General features: G+C 38.5%; 1 protein-coding gene across 4 annotated transcripts in view; it reads left to right on the forward strand.

The window, feature by feature from the left end:
- rptor (regulatory associated protein of MTOR, complex 1) overlaps window positions 1-23,894 on the forward strand; it is a 127,576-nt gene that overhangs the window by 81,066 nt on the left and 22,616 nt on the right. For all 4 annotated transcript variants that reach the window (XM_016667365.1, XM_007545000.2, XM_007545007.2 and 1 more), the window contains 9 exons: window positions 3,322-3,462; window positions 3,899-4,019; window positions 4,598-4,738; window positions 7,394-7,549; window positions 13,314-13,432; window positions 15,732-15,835; window positions 15,917-16,094; window positions 16,196-16,306; window positions 23,119-23,224. In XM_016667365.1, coding sequence (XP_016522851.1) covers window positions 3,322-3,462; window positions 3,899-4,019; window positions 4,598-4,738; window positions 7,394-7,549; window positions 13,314-13,432; window positions 15,732-15,835; window positions 15,917-16,094; window positions 16,196-16,306; window positions 23,119-23,224 — 1,177 coding nt within the window. The remainder of the gene's footprint in view (window positions 1-3,321; window positions 3,463-3,898; window positions 4,020-4,597; window positions 4,739-7,393; window positions 7,550-13,313; window positions 13,433-15,731; window positions 15,836-15,916; window positions 16,095-16,195; window positions 16,307-23,118; window positions 23,225-23,894) is intronic.

Consider the following 23,894-nt stretch of genomic DNA (forward strand, 5'->3'; position numbering starts at 1 on the left):
ACGGTGATCCCTCATGTTCCCAGTAAGTAGATCGCTCTTCTGTCCAGACGCACATCCTTCATGTTGCAGCTGGAGCCTCCAGCACCTTCCTGGGTCATGCATGGACGCCAGAGAGCAGCGTGCAGAGATCGCCCCAACATTCACCCAGATGTTGCTAGAAAAACAGTTGCTTCCAGCAAAAACCCTCCTCCCTGGCATCTGTTTTATCTGCAGGGTTGAAACTGAGGTCTGCAGAAAACAGTCACAGCCTCTCCTGCATGTTGAGGTTTTTGGTCCAACAATATAACAATTTTTGTTGGTAAGGGCTGCAGAGGGTTTATTTTTGTTTTCTTTCCACATAAATCTTGCATTTTAGACTTTTGTGTGGTAGAAATTATAATATGACGAATTCTGTTAAAAAGGTCACATTGTAGATGTTAATCTCCGTTTTGGAGTCAAACACCAATCTTTTGTAATGTAGATATTGATTGTTTTTAGGGTAAATAGTATTTTTTAGTTGGGGTTTTAGGAATGACCCTATGAATAAAAAAAAATGTCCTCCTCTGTGGTGGAAATTTGACTTTTTGTGTTGCTTTTTCATAGCCTGGCAGGGAAAATAAGAGCTGCATAAATTCACAACTATCTACAAGCAGGCAGACATTCACTCTTTCAGAGTTTGCAACTTCCCAGCTGTGCACATGGAAGACGCTGTCTTCAATGAAAAGAATTTCAAAAAAGATAAAAATTGAGTCTTAATCTTTAGTTGTAGATTAATTTTAGTTTGACAAAAAAAAATTGTAGACATACTTTGTACAGTAGCTTCAGTATAGTTTAAAAATGTGAAAAAATAAAGACATTTCTACTGCCTGGTTAAATCCAGTCAAGGACAAAGTTTCATTCGATGGAAAAGTGCTTTTCTCTTTCCTACTTTTTAAACTTAATGACAGATACCAAAGAAGTCGATAACGAGGATGCCGCAACAAATAACCCCTTTCTGGTATCGAGCGGCATCGAGGAGGCCTCAGGTTAAAGTCGCTGACCATGAAGTGTCCAGTCTCTCCAGGGTTTCTCTGACAAAGTCACAAAACATTTTGTTTTCTTTCACAGCTTTAAATTAATAATAACTCTTGAGGCCACTAAGGATTGTTTTATTCTGACAGAGGTTGTCAGAAAAAGCTCACATGGAGACACCAAAGACCTCTTGCACAGCCTGATGGGACGATGCAGGTAAAACATCACCTGGAAGGTCTTATGGTTCAGGCGTCTGTCTGACAATCACCCTGTTTAAAAAAATGAGTGAGTTGAATTTCACAAAAACTTAGCAAGTAATGCACTCACCGGCCACTTTGTCAGGTACACCTTGCATTTACCTGGTCCAACAAGGTGTCAGAAACATTCCTGAGATTTTAGTCTGTATTGACTCTGTAGCTTTGCCTGGCTTTGACAAATCTGTGTGAAATGTAACTTTTAGTTTCTTGTAGTTGACAGGAACATCACTTGAGTTGGTCTTCTGCTGCTGTCGCCCTCTTGCTCCAGGGCTCAACCTGAGATACTCTGTGTATCGTAGTTGAAAAAAGTTTTAAAGGACATTTTCATATCCATTGAATTGCCATCCAGTTGATATTTTGAGTTTTCTCTTGTTTGCTGCCTTCGATGATGGAGGTGTATTGATAGTTTTCTGGATTAAGGAGTCAGGAGACGACCATGAATGTCTCATTCAGAGCATGTGTAATTTTAGCTCTTCCTCTATTAAATAAACAACTCTTTTCTGTTAGATAGGCTTCCATGAAAGGAAAATTAAACAAAAAATTGGTTTCTTTTCTCTCTAAGGCAGAGATTTATGAGATGCTCAAAAGACTGCGCTGTCTGTCCTTACATTTGCGTAATACACCTTTAAGACCAGAGGCATATTAAACTCTCTCTCTGGGAGCTGTCAGTAACTTCAACACCAAGTCCCATTTTAATTTTGCAGATAACCTGCGTGATTAGTAAGCAAGGTCTGGTTTCTGGTATGAAGGAAAACCAAGGTCTTAAAATATCACAAATTCAAAACTGCAAAATGTTTCATTCATGCCGTACCTGTAGGTTTAAATTGGATAACAAAGACAGGGCTGGAGTGACTGCAGTTTTCCAAACGGTTCACTGGCTAACCCAGAAATAGAAATATTCTTTATTGTCCCACACAGAGGAAATTCAGGTGTAACAGCAGCATCAAAATGTAGGTTTATACAACAACAAACAAAAAAAAAAATCTAAAAGTGGTTAAGAATACATGTGTATAAAAAAAAAATTAAAACAACCAGATCTGACCCTCCATAATCCTCGCTGACTGCACACTGCCAGTCAGATGACTGAAAAATGTGTTTATCAAAAATTTCCGTAGTTAGTGTGCATGTTATAGTCATAGAGGATAGAGTTTTTTGTTGAAGACTTTGTTTAAATGTTTCAAAGTGTCTAAGAAGTTTTGCCAAGTGTTTTTTTTTTTGTTTACTGCAAATGAAACAGATTGAAGTCATTTAAAATTTTAACTGAACCAGACACAACTTTGTGATTTAAAAAGAAGAAAGAAAAAGGATCAAGAAAGATTTCATGCTGAAACCAGATAAAGGTTTTATAGATTTGTCTTCAGGACGTAAAATTTACCACGACCAGAAATTAAAACCAAGTAAAGCACTTCACATTGTCAAACCTTGAATTAGATTTTATTCCTTTTTCTTTATTGAAAACAAAATATAGCTTTTAAATCAATTCTTGGATTCATAAAAGCTCTGCTGTTTCCTCTAAATGCATTTGTTCTCTTGAAATATTCACGATGAGCAATTTACCTCTAATAAAATCATCAACATTAAGGTACAGGTTTTCTCCGCTCTTAAAACTATTGCCAAAATTGGAAAATGAACATGATGGTGTATCTTCATGACTCTAAAGCAGAAAGCTTTTGTGTTGCTACCATAAACCACTCAGAAAAATATTAATTCTTGTGCTGTAATTTGGTCTGGTTTATGACATCAGTCGCTAATGGAGAATCCTCTCTGGGCGACGCCGAGTTTAGATTAAACATCCACTGAAGTGGAAAGAGAGAAATGAGATACTTTACCGCCGATCAGCTAATAGACGCTTGCAGCTCCGATGATCTCCACATTTTATACTGATGCTGGGAGACGAACTAGTGTTTAATTGCTTCTAAAACTTTTATTTATTGGTCTCACTTGGCATTCTGTCAGTTTTGTGTATCTTAAATGAGAGGGAAAGTGTTTAAAAGTCTGAGAGTTGCGCTCACAGCATTGTATCACACGCCAGCAGAACAGAAAGTTGAGGTTTGTCATCTGTATTTAATTGCAGGTGAGATGTGCTGCCGTGTTTGCTCTGGGAACATTTGTTGGAAACTCTGCAGAGAGGACCGACCACTCCACCACCATCGACCACAACGTGGCCATGATGCTGGCTCAACTCATCAACGACGGCAGCCCCGTGGTCCGCAAGGTCTCTGCACAGTCGCACTCATCACCGATCACACATTAAATGCAGCTTCATCGTGGATTTCATGGAAGCAGAAACGTACCTGAGATTTACAAATAACGTTTTTTATTTTGTGGGGGTTTCTTTGTAATGATGCATTTGAAATGCAAGCATAAGACATTTCTTTCTAGTACATTTATCTTAGAACATTTGAAATAAGACAAAGCAAACTTACCAGTATCTCTTCTGCAAGATATGGAAGGTTTTCTTAAGTAATTAATTCCTTAATATTTACGAAAAGAAAGCCTAATTCTACTGGTAGATTATTTCACTAATAGCATTTTCCCAAAGTTACAAATATTTCAAAATTTCAGTAAGAGTATCAAGATGGTCTCTTTAAAAAAAATCCCTGAGTATGCTGGATGTTCTTTTTTTTTGTTGTGCTTTTGCCATTTCCCAGGAGCTGGTGGTGGCCCTGAGTCACCTGGTGGTCCAGTATGAGAGCAACTTCTGCACAGTCGCCCTCCAGTTCATAGAAGAAGAGAAGAACTACGCCGTGCCATCGCCAGCCAACGCTGCAGGTGATTTGAACCAGATCTTGTTTGAAGATGTGAAAACACATCACAATTTGATTTCTTTCTTTCACCAAAAGTGAATTTATCGTGCTATTTGGCATTCTTTGAGGAGAATTATTCCCACAAGGCCTATAATTGTTTTAATAATGTTCATTTGCCATGAATTAGAAAGTGTGCTTCGCAAATCTTGCCCTCCATTTATCCATCACAGATTTTTGAGTATTTTTGAGCAAAGTCTAAAGCTGGAGTTACAGGCAGGTGTGTAGTGAATTCAAGGATAAGTGTATGCGGTAAACCATATGCTTATGTAGCATATCGAGTTTAATTTCCCCCTTTAAAGCATTAGACTAACACCGAAAAGGGGAGCAAATCAAATAGTTGTACAGCGCTCTGACATTTCTTGTTGCTGGATTTTTTTTCTTTTAAGGAAATATTCTCCAGTTTTACAAGTTTAGTTTAAAATTTTAAAATGTTCCTAAATTCACACAGTTTATCAAAAATGAGGGCAGCAGAAGGTTTTGTCTTTACGTTTCAAACATCAATAACACATTTTTTTCTTTTCTTCCGTCTCTGCCAACAATCAGAACCCGGCAACATGACTCCAGTGAGAGACAGCCCGGCCATCCCTCGTCTGCGATCCGTCAATTCTTACACCAACATCCGAGCGGTAACGACCGCCCGCAATCTGAACAAAAGTCTACAGAACCTCAACCTGAATGAAGAAGGTAAGACAGAGAGAGAGATGGATGGTGAGAAACTGAGATTAAAGGCAGCTGTTTGTAGGAGAGGAATAAAATGACCAAAATGTGTCTTTTCTCAATAGAAAAAACATAAATGAAATTCTTCAGATGTAATCTATGCTGCACAATATATTGCATAGCACTTGCCATTGCAATTTCCGTTTTTGCTGTATTACAATCACATAGTGCTGCTCAGATGAAATATTTGGTGGGAAATTATTATTTGAGCGCCAGCCACTCAAGTTCAGCAGGACGGCGATGAACTTTCACCACATTCTATGGTCGCTGTGTGTTTTTAGTGGCTGCGATTCCAAACCCCATAAAACGGGATATTTAAAAAAAAACAAACTAAAAATGTGTTTTTATCATAACATCATCTAAATATTTAGAGATGGTATTTCAATTGGGTGTTTTTCTAATGTTGTGCAGCCACATCTTTAATATATCTGCACTCTTTATGCAGTTATGATAGAAAGTGACTATGGTGGAGTTTGCAGTAGGGAGCTCAACTTTTTCACCGAGTTCATTCCCTGTTTCCAGGTAGAGCTGAGAACCTGACGCATGCAGTTCAAGTATTCATGAAAATGGATTGTAGGAATTTAAATTCTTTTTTACACATTATTTGCTTCTGTACCTTCAATCCCCCAACCACTCTTCAGATTCTCCACCGTTAGTTTAAAGTACCAATTTAACATTTTTAGTCCTGTATTTAAAAGGGTTTAATCTTCTTTTTCTACGACATTTTTCCCATTCACTTAATTTCCAGTTCAATATGTGGTGATTTTTTTTTTATGAAGCAGTTCTGCTTATCTCATTGAATGGAAATATTTTTCAGTTTTCCTCTTAGCTATTATTAATGGGGTAGCCCTGCTAAGAATTTGATTCCATATTTACTGAGAATATCCAATAAAAAGAGCCGCGGCGTTGTTTTCCCCATTCACTTTGTTCTCGGAAACGCTGAGCTGTCCTTGGTGCTGAAGGTTTAGAGACATTTCTTTTGGGGCTAGAGGTTGCAGGACTGTTATATGAAGTGTTATATTCCTGTGAATGAATAATAATTCTTGAAAATTGTTCAGTTTCATTGAAAATTTTGTTGACAGTAATAGAACATTTACAGAATGTTGCTGTATTTTTAACTCGATAAGAAAGATCTCTAGCAGTGGATGGTGAGCATGTTGCGGACTTTTGAAGGAGCCCGTTACTGAAACCTCCATTCAACATGCCCCGAGTTTGAACTAAACCAAAATATTCATCTGAAGTTCTGGTTTTTGTTTCTCTCTGTGACTGAACCAACATGACAAAAGCAGACGTCACAAGACCTGCATGCCACTTTCAGCCTTTTTCAGCCTCACTGATGCATCACCACTAGGCAACAGAGAGCTCACACCAATCAATCCATGGACTTCCGGAGTCCATCTCTTAAATTTTGACAATTTCTGGGAATGAATTTGACAATCTCAAAGTAGAGAAATGTAATTTAAGAAAATTGCTTACATTTCAGCTCATCCTAATGCAACTTGTTGGCTTGTTGTTAACATTTGTCAAATAGCAGCATGCTGTGCTCCACCTATATTAACTACGTCTCAGTCCAACACTCCTAAAAGTTTCTGAGAATAATGAAAAGGCAATGTTGTGATAACTTTCTGAAGGTAGAGGATAAGAAAGGGCAGGAGCCTCTTAAAGAAACAGAGGCCTAATTTTAAGACATCAGATACAGCTATGATTGAGTAATTTGATAAATAAAGTATTGTCATAACAACTGAAGATAACATAGTTACTTGACTCTGCTATGAAATGGATCCATGTACCTGGAAAATCCATAATGCTGCCCTCCTCCCTTAAAGACAGATAACTGGAGCAGATTACCTCCATCCTTCTAATAAATGACTCAAATTCCTTCTTTTTTTTTACCTTTTCATTTTCCTTATTTAGTTAAATGTTGATATCATACAGCCTCCTACAGCTGTATTTATCAGGCTGAAAAAGTGTGATCGTTTTGTTCATTAAAATAGGTTCCAGATAAAGACAAATGATCCCATTTGCGGCCAGCTGTAGAAATGTCAGTCTAACATTTCCTCCCCACAACTTTCCAAGCACACACCAGCCTGCTGTCACTCCCAGCCTTCTGTGTTTCTGTCACCTCTCGGTGATTCAGGCAGCCAAAGCCGGGCGTGCTCCCCTCCGAACCAGCGCTGCCACACTGAGTAATGCATGAGCTGCGTGTAGCGCTAAATCACCGGCGCTCGGTGAAGTGCCTAACCTACTGCTGACACCATTTCTAATTCACCTTCTCGCCGCTCGTTCCGATGCGCTGGGGTGTTTATCATCAATGAGCTCCGAGCAGAGCGGCTCTTTATTCTCCACCAATCTCCATTCTCACATTTCAGCCTGTGGTTTGTTAGGAGGATGCATGGCATTTGAGCTCGTATGAGTCAGAGTAGTGTTTGGGGAAACTGTGAGCTACAGCAGCTCATGCCTGGACCGGAAAGCTCACATGAAGTTATGAGGGGTTGGTCTCCAAGGACAAGTTTGTTTCCTTACTTATTGGGGTGTAATATGGTTTCCTTTATTTTTATTTTACAATTTATCCAGCAGCAACTGGAGTAATAAATGCCACTTTTCTCAATTTCTGCTCTGTAGGCGGCCCAGCAGCCTTCTCTCCTGGTAACCTGAGCACCAGCAGCAGCGCCAGCAGCACGCTGGGGAGCCCCGACAACGACGAGTACATCCTCTCGTTTGAGACCATCGACAAGATGCGGCGGGTTTCTTCATATTCCTCCCTAAACTCCCTTATAGGTAACAGCCATCCCACGGTTTCGGGACAATAGATCGGTTCAGATTCCCTACTTAAACTGGGTAAACTTGTTACGTCATATGGGTTCAGGAGGGGGATCTCTTTGTTTTATTTAGATGGCAGCTGGTTTTATGTAGAAATAATACAGAAAAAAAAACGGAGCTTCAAAGTCGAGCTTCTCTTGTTGAAGCTTTTTTGCATGTTCTGCTCTTCTGCTTCCAGTTTTCTCTCTTTTACTCTTTCAGCCTTTAAAGTTCCCTTCATTTGTGAACCTAAAGCTTCAATCAGGGTTGCTATCAAAGAAGAGTCAAGCATACCAAACAAGTTTTACAAAGCTTTCACTGCCTGTTTCTTTCTCCTGCTCACATTTATGTCTGAATCAGACACTTGAGTTCACTGGGTGCAGCTTTAATATTAATATCCCTGATGCACTGCAAACCCAGAGTCGGGCCTCATAATATCCAAGCTTGTTGATTCCAATCTTATTAGATTGAAAAATAAATATATGTTTTAATTGTTGTTATCTAGTCCAAATATAATCTCTATAGTTTAATATTTTATTGCTTAAACTAACTTGAGTGTTCTTGGTTTCTGTGTAGAATTAGTTTGTGTCAGTGTTAATGGTTAAACCAAACCAAACTTTGTATCACATCCCCACTTCAGTAAAAAATCAAACCTGTCAATGCCAGTTGAATGTGATTTGTGTTCATAAATAACATGGACAGGCTGTCCTCCATGCAAGAACCGCTGCTGAGTTGAAGGGATATTTGAACAATCATATGGAAAATATTAGTATTATTATTATTTTTGTATTTATGCAGAAATCAAAGTTGAAAAAAAATACAGTAGTTACTTTTGTGATAAGTGAGGCAATAAACTCCTGTTGCATTAAACCTGCAGCAGGTTTTAGCAGGAGTTTATGCGTTGATGACAATCATCGCAGTGTATCTGCCCTACCTCAACCTCTGTGACGCTGCAGCTCGGACAGCAGCTGCTGCAGGTTTCAACCAGGCTGGCGATAACCTGCACTGGACTGAGCGTTAGACAGAAAATTACAAACAGCAGAGGATGAAGGCACTTTGGAGAGACTGGGACCGTTGGGCATCCCATGGGAGAGTCACTGCTTCCAAACAACAGCAGGGACAAACAAAGTGTAAAGAGCATCAGGGAGGAGCATGAAGGACATTAAAGTGCTTTTCTTGATCTCCCCTCCACTGTCTATTGCTCTCCGGTGTTTGGCAGGCTTGACTATCTGCTCAGGCAGCCACTACATAATAGTTCCCACCACCTCAACAACAGAAATATAAAACTTTTTGCTCTTTTTTTTATTCCTAATTTGCACTTCTCTCTATGTTCTCCACTGCTGTGTCATGTCCAGTTTTGTCATTTTAACTTTGAATGTTTGCAATCAAACCATAAATTTTAAATTAACTTATAATAAAAGTCCAGATGCCGAAGAGAGGGTTTTTTTCCCAGCACATTTTCTTTCAGCTCCATCCTAAATTAATTCCAGTTGTTCTGTTTGCGTAGCTTCATATCAGATAATCAGTTTTCCTCTGCTATTGTTTTTACAGCTTCAATACAATGTGCTGTGTAACTGTCTTTACAAAAATATTCACATTTCTCCCTGAAACTCGTTCAGGTCATTCTTCTCCGTTTTCCTCAGGAAACAATTTAATCACTTAAACCGAATCTTAAAAATCCAAATTTAAGCCGAGCGTTTTGTCAGTCATCCCCTCTTGCTGAAATTTTGGGTTTGCCTTTTCAAAACACTCAACATTAAAGCCTTGGAAATGAATGTTTAATGAAAGAAACAGTAATTACAGTTTTGGCACAACATTTGCTCTTTCGCTTTCATCCAACAAATCAACCATTTGATGCTCGTTCTAAACCTTTTTCAAGCCACTTTCTGCTGGAACGAGGTTCCAGGGTGAACAGGTTAAAAGACATATTGGCCCCTCGCCCACTCAGCTCTGCGCCAGAGTCCTGGCCTCCCTGTGAGCCTGTTTGCACCTTGCATGGTGCTGCATGCATAAGCAAACAGACTGCATTCATAGAGCACAAACTGCATGTCATCTGAGTTGATATTTATATTATTTTTTGTTTGTTTTCCATTTTGTTGTGACCAAAAATCACCTATAGGTTTATTGGATGCTTCACTCATCAGTCTGATTTGTTTGTTCCTTCCTTGTTTGACTTGAAGTTGTTCTCATGAAACCCACGGGGCCTTTGTTTCTCCTCTCCTGAAAACTTCTAAATCGCCCCCTTTTTTTTGGATCTCCATTTCGGTTTTATCAAATCTTTATGTGAGCAAAACCAAGAAGTGAGGGCCTGTGCGTTATCATGGAGCAAATTGAAGCCATAAATGCTGTTTGCGGCCTCTGCTCAACACCGGGCTGCCGGAGAGCAGCAGGACAGCAAAGCTGTGTGGGAGGGCAGCGTTGGAGTAAAGTGATTTATTAACTTCCCACTACTATCATTTGTACAAATCCTACCACACTGTGGAGACCACGCTGCTGTCTCCGTTAGGCACTATTGTTTTGAAAAATGAAGCTAAGGCTCAGTTTTGTCCATTAACCAGGATGCAGGATGGAATATAAGGATATTGTAAACTCAGAGGTCCCACGCAGTCCAGATAAATTCTGATTATCATGTAAGGATTTCAAATATCTTGATTAGTGTGGAAAAAGGAGCATGAAAAGGTTTTCATTTCCATTTCCTAAATGTTGAGTCATCATTTCTTGCATGTGTCTGTTGGTCCATCATCCACCTATTCATCCTGCCATCCAGACTTTTATTTCTTCCATCCATCTATCAGTGTTTCTTCCATCTACCTGTGCAACAATCTGTTTTTTCCATCCATCCATCTGTCTATTAATGATTTGTTCATCCATTGATTACCCAACTATCACTTAATTTGTTTAGTTATCTATCCATGGTTTACCCATCTGTTCGTCTTTCCATCTGCATCCTCATCATCCATCCTAGATTTTGTATTATTTTTAGACTATAAGTCCGAAGCAAAATGGATCATTAAGGATGTACAGAAATACTTAACCAAACCTCTGTTTGGTTAAAGCATAAAGTAATCATATAGATGTGTGTTTAATGTGCTGACACGACTTCCACTGGTGTTTTTATTACAGTTACCGTCAGAACTTTTATCTCCTGTGATGAAATCACACAAAACTCATAATTTCCATGGATATGACGTCAATAAAAATTGCTCATACTTGTATTGCTTCCAAAAGAACAAAGATAAATTCACAACAAAGTTTGATAAGTGCATCGCATCAACTTGCTGAATTGCAACAGGAAAACCGAAAAATGGGATGAACTAACCTTGAATGTGGAGGAGCTTTCCATCCTTATCTCTAAACCCCTGCTAAGTTCCAGCAGGGTGAATATGCAGTGAGTTTCACACAAGTCGAGCTGCAGCTGCTATAATTAAGTGAATACTCTTCTTAAGGTTATATAAACAATTAAAAAGAAGCCATTTTCAAAGTTGCACTTACAGAGATCTGAAGAGTGAGCCCCATGACGGAAATAAAATCTGTTAGTTTCTTCATCTAATGTACAACAGAGCCACTCCAGGTCATAATGTTATTTTTATTTAGTAAATAAACTTCTGCTCGCATATAAAACATGTTGAAGAGAAACAATTAGGTTCGAGGGATGTGAAATATAGCCAGAAAAAAAATGGCTTTGACTGACATCGATGTTGCCTTCAAATTCAGTGTATTATGAGTTTGCCTGTGTACGACTGGTTTGTGGAGAACATGGCAGGTTTGTCATCCAGAGCAAATGTACCCAAGCTAATTGGTAAAACATCCAGAACACACAGCACTGGCTCATCCCATGTATTAGTTGATGTGAAAATGTTCAGACACAGGAAGCTGCTTTATATTGGCTGGAAAAGCTGCTAAAACCAAAGGAAGAACATAGAAGTTCTCAAGCGCTATTGCTCAACAGCACATAAATCGATTCTTTAAAAGCAGAATATTGACTAATATGGCACTGAATACACTAGGAAACACGATGTAATTAATTAGAATAGCAACCAGCACTCTAAGCATCCGTTTTGAAAAGATAATTTACACATTGGAGTTTGACGTTAAGTGGACGATATTTATCTAGATTATTCTTCCAACATGAACAGCTTTAAGCTTAACAGTTTGCCATACATGTTGAATGCATCTGATTTTTACACCAGCATTTATGATTTAAAACATTCTGGATCTGAATTGACTATTATTTCTTTCAGGGATTTATATCCACTCAGTGGATTTGATGTGTTTTCCGTTTAAAGAGCGTCATACGGCGGCTACAATGTGCTGCTTCTTGCAGTGGAGCTTCAGGGATGCTTTGAAAACATCTTGAACTATTTTTTATGTTGCAGCGCTTAAGGCCCCTAAAATCCCTGTGGTGTGTTAACTGTAATTTGAGCCATTTGCGAGAAATTTGGAGGCACTATAAAAGGAGGTGCAGTGGTTCATTTAGTTTAGCACTTTAACATTTTTATGACTTCACATTTATTTCACTTTTGCTCAAATGACACGAGTGACGGATAAGGACGTCCTGCAGCTTCACATTCATCATGATGCTGTCTGTCATGATGTCTCTGTAGAGTCAGTAGTTTTAATTTGTATGCTCTTATGACGCAGAGCAATCATGCTTTGCTTTTTTCCCCCCCACACTGTCTATTTACTGCAGCAGCTACCTTGCTAATCACATTCTATCCCTCTACCACTTTCTCTCCCAATTTTTTTTTTTTTTTTACTTTTTGAAATTCTCTGCTTTTGTAAGAGGACACTGGGTTCTGAAATAAGTTGTCCCCCTCTGTCCTCATTTTTTCTACTCCAGACACGCCTTCCAACCTCTCTAGCAGCAACTCTTTTCTTGTTTCATAAACTTTCAACCTAATGCGCCAGCTTTAACCCCTTTGTCTTTCTTCCTGTTTCAGTCATCTCTCTGTGGTGTCCGCTCTTTGAGGCATGGGACTAGTGAGCGTTCCCCCGAGTCCTCTTTGGAGAGGGCTGTCCTCAGTTACTGGGTCCAGACTTCAGTCATTCCTGGGGGTTTTTGCCATTTATGTACTTAGAAGGAGCGAACGCATGGGCGGAAACATCTGCAAGGGAGGAAAGTGAAGGAGAATCAACTTGAAACTGGAAACAAAAGAGAGAAGGGGACATATTAGAGGACCTCTTAAGCAACGTGAAGCTGAGGAGGAGGAAGACGAGAAGTTTAATAAGTTGGAGACAAAAAGAAGCAAGAAATAAATGAGCGAAAGGAAGTAAAACTCCCCACTTAGGGCAGGTTTTAACACGGTTGGTTGGTGAAGACTCCAAATAAGGAGTAGAAAATGAAAAGGCCCTACTCTACTTTATGCCATCTGAAGCCTATCGAGATCTATTTTTATGTTGAATATTTATAATTAGAGATGTTAAGAATATCTAGGTTTACTTTAAAGCAGATCAAGAATTTCTTGTATTTGCTAAGTTACGACAAAGTATTTGTTCCATAAATGCAAGATCTTTTTCTTTTATTCTGGGGTTGATGTGCATGTTTCATACCCAAACACGTTCATCTCTGGAACGCAGAACCTGTATACTTACTGAATTGAGTGATAACAGAATGGGTCACGTCTTCTTATGTATTTTTTTAACGGCTGTGAATATGTGGTTTTCATCTCTAGCTGTTCATCTGCTGTGTTAGTATTGTTTGGTGAGACGTCTGAACTTGTCTCTCCCTGTGTGTCCTTTCCAGGTGTGTCCTTCAACAGTGTTTACACTCAGATATGGAGAGTGCTGCTCCACCTAGCTGCAGATCCGTTCCCAGAAGTTTCAGATTTGGCCATGAAAGTACTCAATAGCATCGCATACAAGGTTTGTTGTGGTTAAAGTTTCTGATAATGTGAAGTCTCAATGACTTATCGTTGCAAAAATAATAAGGTAGAAGTTGGCTGCTATTGTTTAAGATCAAAGCTGTTAGTGCGCTGCAACATTTTACTATATTCCACATTACAATGAAAACTAGTCACTTAATCTGCAGCATATCTTATTGGATGTTTCAGTACTGAGTCAGTTCAAAGGTTTACACGTCCCTGTTAAAATGGCTGATTTTTATGACGTAAAAACATGACGTCATTATTGAGCATTTCAAAACCTTTATTTTTTTCCTTTAATATCTGGTTCAAAAGCAGCATACAGTCCATCAGTCTTAGTTGTGTTCTGATTAATCATTCTGGGATTAGTTTGGATAAATTATTGGCCTCATGATATTAAAACCCGACTACTTTTTGTATATATACCTCTCTGTTACTTAAAATAAATAAGTGAGTCTTCTTCCCTCAGTGACAGCATCCACATGGAACAGTGTTGTTCTAACCCCACTCTAGTCCACTAATTGGATAAAAATATTTTTTGTTTCTGTCACATCCGTCACATTCAGTCACCGAATGATTTTTCGATCACCAGCCGATTTCTCTGTCAAGTAGATTTTGCAACTTTGATAAATTGTATTCAGTAGCAGTGAGAACAGAATGTAAAGGCTGCTGACTTCTGCCAGAGATGGAGCTACATGTTGATTTATTTCCTGCAAAGGCAACTTAATCAACGACTATCCTCTTAGGTTTACAAGTGTTAACATCGGCTAAACAGAGAATCCAGCTCTTTTAATTAGGATTTTGACTTTCAGATATTATTGATTTTAACTAAGTGAGCAAGGTCAGAAGCTAATTAGGATTTACTTGCTTCTCAGATGATCAATACATTGAATTTGTTTTCTATCTGTAGTGTCCAGCTATTTTCCTTCTTATTGATTTTTGATTCATGTCAATATCTCCTGAAATATTAGACTTCATTTGCATTTTATGTTTCATTGCTTCAAATTTCTGCAGTTTTTTTTTTTTTTTTTTCGTAGATTGTCAGATAAATGTTGATTCACTGCAACTGTGTGCCTCTCTTTAATTTTACCTGGTAAAATGTTTTGATTTACAAACGTGACATGCATTTAATTTAGGAGGTGGTATAAGATATTCAACTGAGAGACACTACAGGAATACCTCAGCTGTGTCCTACTGCAGCTTAAGCCCATTCATAGAGGAAACATGTTACGTTTGCTGGATTGACTGAGTTTCAAGGCAGTATGTGGAGATGGATCGTGGTGAGGCAGAACAAGATCCCAGTGGGGGAGTTTCCCAGTGGGAAGCAGAGAATCTAGTGCAAACGATTACCCCACTTTACCAACAACTCTGCGTAAACTCTGCCCCGTTTGTGTGATGCTTCTTCAATTAAGGATCCATGGATAAGTCACAAAACTGGGTCAGATTACCTAATGAGTTTTCAGGTAAACAGGTTATATCTCCTGTTTGGTTCATCCTTTGTTCTCTAAGGATAGATTCATATTTTCCTGGTATATCTGTTTGTGCTTGCTGCAGATTCAGTTTATTTTCAAAAATCCATTTCTGCTTTCTTAGCCACACACTGTCTTATCAACATGAGAAAGAAAAAAAAAAAAGCTTCCCATTAGCTTTTTATCTACTTTTCCACTTCCACAGAATCTCTATTAAATCTGTCTCACACTAATGGCTCCTTGACGCATCGCTCATATCTCATATCAGATCTCATTCCTCTGTCACAAACACTGTAGATTTCATAGAAAATGTGTAAGTCTTACATTAAGATGCTCTGCCCCCCTCCAGCCTTTTAGATGCACAAACAAACAAAAGATGCTTGCTACAATCCGGTAATTAGCATAGAAATCAAATCCCAGCCAATGCCAGCCAGTGAAATGTGTTTCCCTCTGCTAACAAGATTTAAGTAGCCCAGTTTTCTCTGCACCGAGCTCCAGTAAACAACAACTCTACTATTCATCAGTGATGCTTCGCCTCCATTGTCCTTATTAGGTTTACCCCTCCCTCACACACCATCGTTAGACACCTCACAATGAAGAGGCAATATTACCTGCTTCACCTAATGAGATAAACTTCTTGAAATTTGGGCAAAGTTTGTAAAGTGCTGCACTTCTTATGCAGCTGCAGCTGGAGGTGATTATCAGATTTTATGTGTTATGTGTGTTTCTAAACCAAACAAAATGATGTTAGCCTTTGAAACAGCTGAAAAGTATCAGAACCTTTCAAATTTGAAGAACAGCCCTGCAGCAAATGCTTGTTTTCCTCACCAGGCAACCATGAATGCCAGACCCCAGCGGATCCTGGACTCTGGATCTCTGACTCAGTCGGCGCCGGCCAGTCCCACCAGCAAAGGCACGCACATCCATCAGGCAGGGTGAGGAAATCGAGATTGATTTTGATGTTGATTTTTGCCGTGATTTTTAAATGCATCTTCATTGCATTGTTGTTCCTCCAGCGGCTCTCCGCCCATGCCCAGTACCAGCAGCTCCAGTCTGACCAATGAAGTCCCCAAGCCCCCAACCAGAGAGCAGCCAGCAACACGGCCGCCCTACACCCCAACGCTGGGAGGACAGGCACCCCACTCACACCAGTTCCCCCGCACACGCAAGATGTTTGACAAGGGACCAGAACAGGTGAAGGAAAAAAAAAAACCTCTGTTGTGGGGAAAAACAGCTATTTAACTGGGAAAATGAGCTTCTCGTCGCTGAGCATGTGTTCTTGTGCGCGGGTTCAGGCAGCTGAAGACGGTGAGGAGCCGGGTGGTCACAGGAACTACGTGAGTCTGGCCCTGCAAACAGGACTGTGTGACTGGAGTGCCAAGTACTTCGCTCAGCCTGTCATGAAGGTGAGTGTCCTGGATTAAGCCATCTCTTACATTGATGGCTTTTACAATGTATTACAAACAAATACATTGAGCAATTAGACATTCACACTAGAAGAAGCCATTCCTCCAACAGCATTATGCTGGAATTAGAGTTTGGGCCATAATGGTCATTATTATATTTGGAGGGAAAAGCAGGCAGGTTGCAAACCTGAGACCAGCATCCTCACTGTGAAGCACGGTGCTGGCAGCATCATGACGTAGACATGTTTTGCTGCAAGAGGGACACTTCATGTATGGATGACCCTGTAAGCATGCCACCAAGTTAGTTACACATTGGCTTGTACGAGAAAAGGAAGCTTGTGGAAAGATGGCTAAAACATTTGACATTTTTAAATGTCTGAATTTAAAGAAAGTAAATATATTTCTTATCATTAATGTATTTTAGCAAATATTAAACTGTTATTTTTCCTGAGTGGCACAAAGCAGTGACTTAACCAGCCTGGGTTTGGCCCAATTTGTCCTGTGTGAAAATAAACATTGCGTGCTTTTATACAGTTTCTGTAAATATCTGATTTCAGCTGTATTTACTTGCTCTAGTGGTTTCAGGTAGCTGCTAAACCATAAATGGACGACATTTATTTTTGCTCTTTTCTTGTCTTTTTGACATCTGAAAGAATAGAAGACACTAAAAGCTGCACTCACACATTCACAGAAACATTCATGCATCTCTTTTTAAACTGTGTTGTGTTTTTCACCGACACATGCAGAGTGATGAAGCGAAGAGACAAATCATACCTCTGTGTCTTTTTATGGACTTTTCCACACTTTAAGTCCCCAGTCTGGTATCAAACCACCGACCTTCTTCTGAATGGCTGACGACCGCTCGCCCTTTTGAGCTGTACTCATTCTTTGTTGCTAAGCAACAGTGAAAAGGGATATGCCCGGTTGTTTTTCGTTTTCACATATTCATGTGAATTTTCATCATAGCTGTTTGTTTATTCCCCATTCTGCCGAGATTTAGGAACACAGAGATCCATCCAGGGACAGGAAGTCAGGGTTTAAACGTTTATTTTAAATAGTAATAAACTGATATGTGAAACTGCAATGTGGGGACCAATCATTGGAGGGGGAAAGCACCTGCTGCTTCTTCAAAATGGCTTCACTGAATAATTGAGCACTCTCAGGTCCATAATGTAACATCCTCCACAGGGAAATTTTAGATGAACCACAGTGATTGTGTTGTACCTGGTAGTTGGTGATGGGTTTCCATATTTACTTCAAGTTTTCCTTTGTTTTTATAAAAAAAGAAGATATTAAGCGTCTTTTAAAGCTAACTATATTGTCAATTAGAAACTGTGCATCAAATGCAAACATGTCCCGGTAAAACTAACTAATAGGATGAAATTATTAGGTTTTCAGAACATTTTAGAAAAAATATTAGTTTTAAAAAAGAGGTAATAGTTTACAACAGGCATGAGGAAGTTAGATTTTCTATTGGGGCGATAAGTACAATGATGGTAGTAACGCAGAAAGAATGATTTGATTATTTATATATGCCATCATTTAGACTGTAAAATGTACCTCTATTTAAATGTGTAAATAATCAATTGAGTAGTTAAATATAGATTTTTTTTTCTACTATTTATTTATTAATTATCTATCATAAATCCTATAACCATTTTTTAAGTGTGTGGCTCCAATCATCTTGTCTAAAGGAAAGTTAAACCCAACGGCACTAACGATGTGCTGAAAAATAAATTAATCAAATTATATCATTGAATAAATAAATCAGAAGATTAAATAAAAATAATTTTTATAAATAAAAATTATTTATAAATAAATAAATAATTTATTTATTTACTGTATTCAGTATGTATTCATAATGTATTCATTATCTATGTATTCATACATAATGAATACATGCATAATGAATACATACATTCATTATGTATTCACAAAGTTTTCTAAAACATTTTAAAATTATTGCTACATGTACGTATGTATTTACTTCATGTATGTATTTTCAGTTTTATTTACATATTTCCATGCGCATACACATTTTTTAATAGCACGTTTGGGTTTTTATCACAGTGTGATTAAATTATGTTATATTTAAATTAGAAAAGCAACAAATATTTTTACAGCTGCTTAAAAGTTGACATTTCAGATTACTTGGATATTGCTGTGTTATTTTAGTCTTTGTAAAAAGCAGGAGACAATATGTAAACTCAAAATCTTCGAGTAAAAGTGGCTACAGTAAATCAGAGTCTCAGTGGAAACTGGTTGCAGCAAAGTGCCTAATGACCAAAAGGCATTTTGCCTTGCTTGGTTTAAAGTATTGGTGCCATTAGCTTATTCCCTCCAGATCAGATCCACTTTTAAGACTCTGTAACTCCAGTCCAGTCTCTACACAGACAAAAAGAGCATCAATTCAGTGCTACATTTAGCAGCAGATAATACGGCGTAATGATCTAGGAATTTCATAAATGACTTATCTCTTATTTCACTGCAGCTATTTGCAGTTGCCAATAATCTGTGGGTCTAATGGGGAAACGAGCTATAAGCTATAAGTAACATTGTGTTTAAGTTTCCAAAACCTTGCAGACAATTATAGCTCCCCGATTGAAGGCGAGTGCTGAGAACCGGTATTATTTTCAGTAAGGAATAAAAAAAAAAAACGCAGGAGGTGTTTTCATTTTGTTTGGTTGAACAGAGTTTGTTTGGTGCAGTTGTTCTCGAAGCTCAGAGGTAGCTGCTCGGCACGACTCGGTTTGAGCAATAAATACATCTAGATGTTATCAGCACTCTTCCAGGTTTCTGAGGAACGCTGTCCACCATGGATTTTCTTTTAAGATTCACAAATAACCCAAACCAGAAGTAAAAGTTCCACTTTCTCACTAACTCCTTAGAAGTTGTGCACAAATATTTATTTATTTTTTTTTTTTTTTTTAAAGTTTGACCTTTATGAAGAGTTCAAGAGGAGCCTCATCATGTATTGTAATAATAAGAAAAGGCATGGATAAATTGTAGAAATTACTGTGACTTGTTGGTTTTGAGTGAACAAAAACATTTATCTGGTACAAAAAAGGACAGTGTAATGGCAGGGATATAAATAAATCACACCTGCTGCCAATGTTGTAAACAAAACTTAACTAACTTAAGTTCTCGTTTAAAACAAGCCCATATTGTCACTTACTTCCATTAGCTTTTTTCCACTTTCTGAACTGACCGTATATGTTTGCTCCCAAGTATTTTTGAGAGGTCAGCAGTGTTCAAGTTATCAAAATGTTGGTCTAAATCCAGGAGTACACAATCATGTGTGATACACTTGATAAATTGTATTCCTGCAAAGTGCTGTTTCCGAATATTTGGAATGTGTCACCTTTCCTTTCAGTAACAAGAGAGAAGCTTTGACATTTAGAAACTAGATAATAAAATCAGTTAAATAAGGTTTTTACAGGGCACACAAGAAGGTCACGCATCCTAATATTTCACTGGAAAAATCTTTAGATTTGATTTGAATATCTTCTGCGATGTCGCATTTATTTCTGTCCAAAGTTGCAGCCATTTTTCTCCAAGCGCTTTAAGCGATACTGGGAGAGTCAGACCTCCTCCTAAACTCCTAACCCCAACTCTTAACCAGAATATCCCAAAGATGATCCTTGGGGTTGAGGCGTAGAGTCTATAGTGGGAAATGATGTGTGAAAATAATATCTCATATTCCTTGACTACTCCCGCACAACTTGAGGCTGATGAATTCCGTCTTTCTTCTGCAGAGGTGATGGCTCCCCACTATCCCTCAGGTTAATAATGCGCTGAACATTTCCTAACCCAGTTATAATAGTTCCAACTTTTTTTTTTCTTTTTTTTTTGTTTGCCTATCCTGACCCTTCTTAAACTGATTCATGTCTTTTACACAACTACTCAATGTCTTCTGACATAATTGTTTAATGAATTAGAACATAAACATCTCTGCAGTAATTATCCAGAGGGAAGCTCCTACCTATTTGCTCTGTAATATCTAGGTGGTGACTTTCTTTTGGGAAAGCAGTGTGCAATGTTAGATGAAAACAGTGTAGAAAAGTCTGGAAAACAAGAAAAAATATCAAAGCAAAATGTTTGAAAAGGACAAGACATGGAGGGACATAAAGAGATGGGAGCAGAGTGTGGGTGAAGAAGGAGGAACAGATTGACTGTGAAGTAAAACTTATGATAAAGAGCGTTGGGGGTGGATGAACTGACAGAGCGTGGAGAAGAGGCGATGGAAATCAGAAAGATAACTGGATGGGAAGAGTCGGTACGAGAGCAGGCGGCGGAGACGCCAGAGCGAGGGCTCTGCTGTAGTGTGAATCTAAAACGCTGCGTTTGCAAAAAATAAAAAATAAAAAATGTTGAGTGCTACCATAAAACTCCTCCTCCATTACGAAGCTACTCTGTTGATGTGAGTATGCAAGTTTTTGTATCTCTTTGTCAGCAGCACACAAGGCGTGTTTGTGTTTGAATGTTTATGTTAAATGCTGGAAATGACTGAACATCTCTTGATTTGTTCGTAGGTGTTTTAGATGCTCTTGAATATTTAATACAAGAGCATGAGAATAACTTAAATTATCACAATTTCTAATCAAGTCCTGAGAATTTTGAGTCCTGTGGTATGAATGGGCTTGCTTTTTTTCACCTCTCGTTCTTTCATTTTATTGACTAAAACATCTTTTGATTCATCTGTTAGAAGTCACATGACCCCCCAGAATCAGTGTCAGTTTAAACTTTTTATGCAATTCAGAATTAGTCATTGCATAATTTTAATCTCTTGCTGTCGCATAACACTGGTTTCTTTCAGTAGAAACTAACCTGTAGCCAAAAATGTAAAATATCAACAAAAAAAAAAGAAAAAAAGGTATCAACCAAATGTGCCTTAGGGTTTTCAGGTTTGGACCCTCAGGCTGGACTGAAATTTACAGCTATATGTTCGACCTAAATGCCACCTGAAGAAAGGTTTTATGATCTGCCATTGATGTCCAAAATCTTCTATTCACCTCAAACAGAACCAACAACTTTGGTCATTGGAAATCTACAAGGAGTTTGTGATTTCTCTGCTACTCACTAAGGGATAATTATGTAAACATTTTTAAGATTGTATGTATATATTTGAGTGTGTGTGTGTGTGTGTGTGTGTGTGTTGTTTTGATCTTGTGTGAATTAGAGAAACTCCACAGTGATTTCCAACTTCTTCTTTTCAAAATTAAGCCTGAAAAGAGAGCAGTTCAGTTCCATCCTTGGAGGCCTAAAATGTGTAAAAACTGTGTTCATGATGAGCGCGTGGCGCCTTTAACCAGAACGACAAATGTTCTCAGAGGTTCTGCTACGTAATACAGTTAATATTTTACTATAGATCTTTCTATGTGGGGAACTAACACTCATCTATCACCCGGGGCTCTCATTACAGAATACGTTAGCTGCTGACACACAGCAGGGCAGCAGCCCTGGAAACAGCAGTGTGAGCAGGCTTTTACCTTGACACGGCCCTCATAGTCACACTCATTTTCCCTCTCAGCTTGGAAAATACGTCAGAGTCCTCCTGCTGCACCTGCCTCCTCTCTTACTCAGTTAGGAACCAGAGAGTCCCAGAGGAACGGCCAAAGTTATTTAGTCAGGGATCGGACTGCAAGGTGCTTGAACGTGCATTTGTTTCAAAGCCACATTTACACACACGTCAGGGTGTTGATTGCATGCAGTAGTAGTGTAGTCACGTGGTGTCGAAGCTGTTTATTGAAGCTATTTAGCATTCAGCGGGTGTGGGAGGCTTTGCAGCAAAAAGGTGCTTAATAAGCACACATGGCCAGCCATCGTTAAATACCACACACACGTGCATCTTAACCACTGCTGTTTATTTAAAAATCATATATTTGTAATGCATGACTTTAATGCTTTCATCTGGACGCATGCTTTATTTTACACTGCTTTTTTTAATACAGCCCTAATGAAAGACTTATTCTGTTCACTTAAAGCTGGGCACTAATTCTGTGGGGTCTCTTTTGTTATGCAAGACTTAATGAAGTTATTTTTTTAATGCTGTCCCCCTGCTCAGCAGATGTGATTAGATGTAATTACAGGAAGGGATTTTGATACCTTGAGTCATTTTTTATTTATTTTTTTTTCATAAGCTCATGAGCGTCCCCAACGTTGGTGCAGCAAAATTAGGTTTAAAACTGGGATGGATTAAATTATGACCTCTTCCAAATGCAGGCAGAGAGGGGAGGCAGGAGAGCAGCATGATCTACGGTGATGTTATGGAAGAATAAAACAATGAGATGTGAAGAAAAACAGAAAATGACCAAAAACACAGAAATTGTATGGAATGCATAGATGAATCTTTGAACACAGGAAATATGAAATAGTAATATATTTCATCCTCTAGCTATTTATTTTGAAAAATGTTTTTTTCTTTAATTCTAACTTATCATACTTTCACATTATTGTTGCTTGTTTTACATTCACATCACGCATTTGGTTTATATTAATTTCCTTAATGTCTCACGGGGGGAAACGGCAAATTTCAGCGTCACTTTGTCAAAGGTGCCCATTGATAAACCAATTGTTCATGGAAGAGTTGCTGCTTTTCTTGCAAAAGCAACAAACAGAACCATCATTTATTATCATTTGACACTAATTTTGTAGTGTAAAAGAAAAAAATAGCTGAATGTGAAGTCAGTATTGAAATCGAAGTAAAACGATTTACAGAAAGTCACAGGATCGAAGCGCACCAAACATCGTCCAGCTGTTGTTTTGTATTGTGATGGAGGATTTCTACTGTTTCTTTTCTTATATCATCTCAGATCCCAGAGGAGCACGACCTGGAGAGCCAGGTCAGGATGGAGCGGCAGTGGAGGTTCCTGAGAAACGCTCGTGTTAGAAGACAGAGTCGAGTCATCACACAAAGAGGTGAGTGGCACACAAACGACTAATTAAATAACTTATACAATAATCATTTAAATGTGTTATTAAAAAAAAAACTGGAAATAAGTACAGAAAATATTTATTAAATATAGAATTAAGTAATTATTTGTCAACTCTAAAGCGGGATCATATGAACTTCTTCGTGTGGTTTCCATGATGAGGGGGTATAAGTTTGAAAACATTTCTCCATCATACCTGCTGCTGGCATGTGCTTGTTCTAAATGAAAATCAGCACTTTCTTCTTTGATTTCCAATTTTGACTTGCAATGATTCACTTCCTGCTAAAAAGGCCCCTGGTGGTGGAAGAAAAATCCACAGAAAATCCGCTTCGGCTATAAGCCACATGGTTCAAAACGTGGGAAAAAAAATAGCGGCTTATAGTCCGAAAAATACGGTAATTAAATATTAGTAATATTAATTATAACTCACCCATCAAACTCAGTGGGCGGGATTATGGCTGCTTCTGTAGGGATTCTGGCATCCGATTGGCTGCTTCAAACAGGAAGTCGAGAAAGTTTCTTCCAGTTTTGTTGGATGTGTGGTAATAACTGTCCTTTGTCTAAAATTACTTCAGCTTTATATGTGATAATGCTAAAAAAAATAATAATTTGAGGTGGACGATTTGAACTACAATTCTAGGATACAGGATTTTGTT

The sequence above is a fragment of the Poecilia formosa genome, unplaced genomic scaffold (genome assembly GCF_000485575.1).
Source record: "Poecilia formosa unplaced genomic scaffold, Poecilia_formosa-5.1.2 Scaffold11, whole genome shotgun sequence".
Taxonomy (NCBI): Eukaryota; Metazoa; Chordata; class Actinopteri; order Cyprinodontiformes; family Poeciliidae; genus Poecilia; species Poecilia formosa.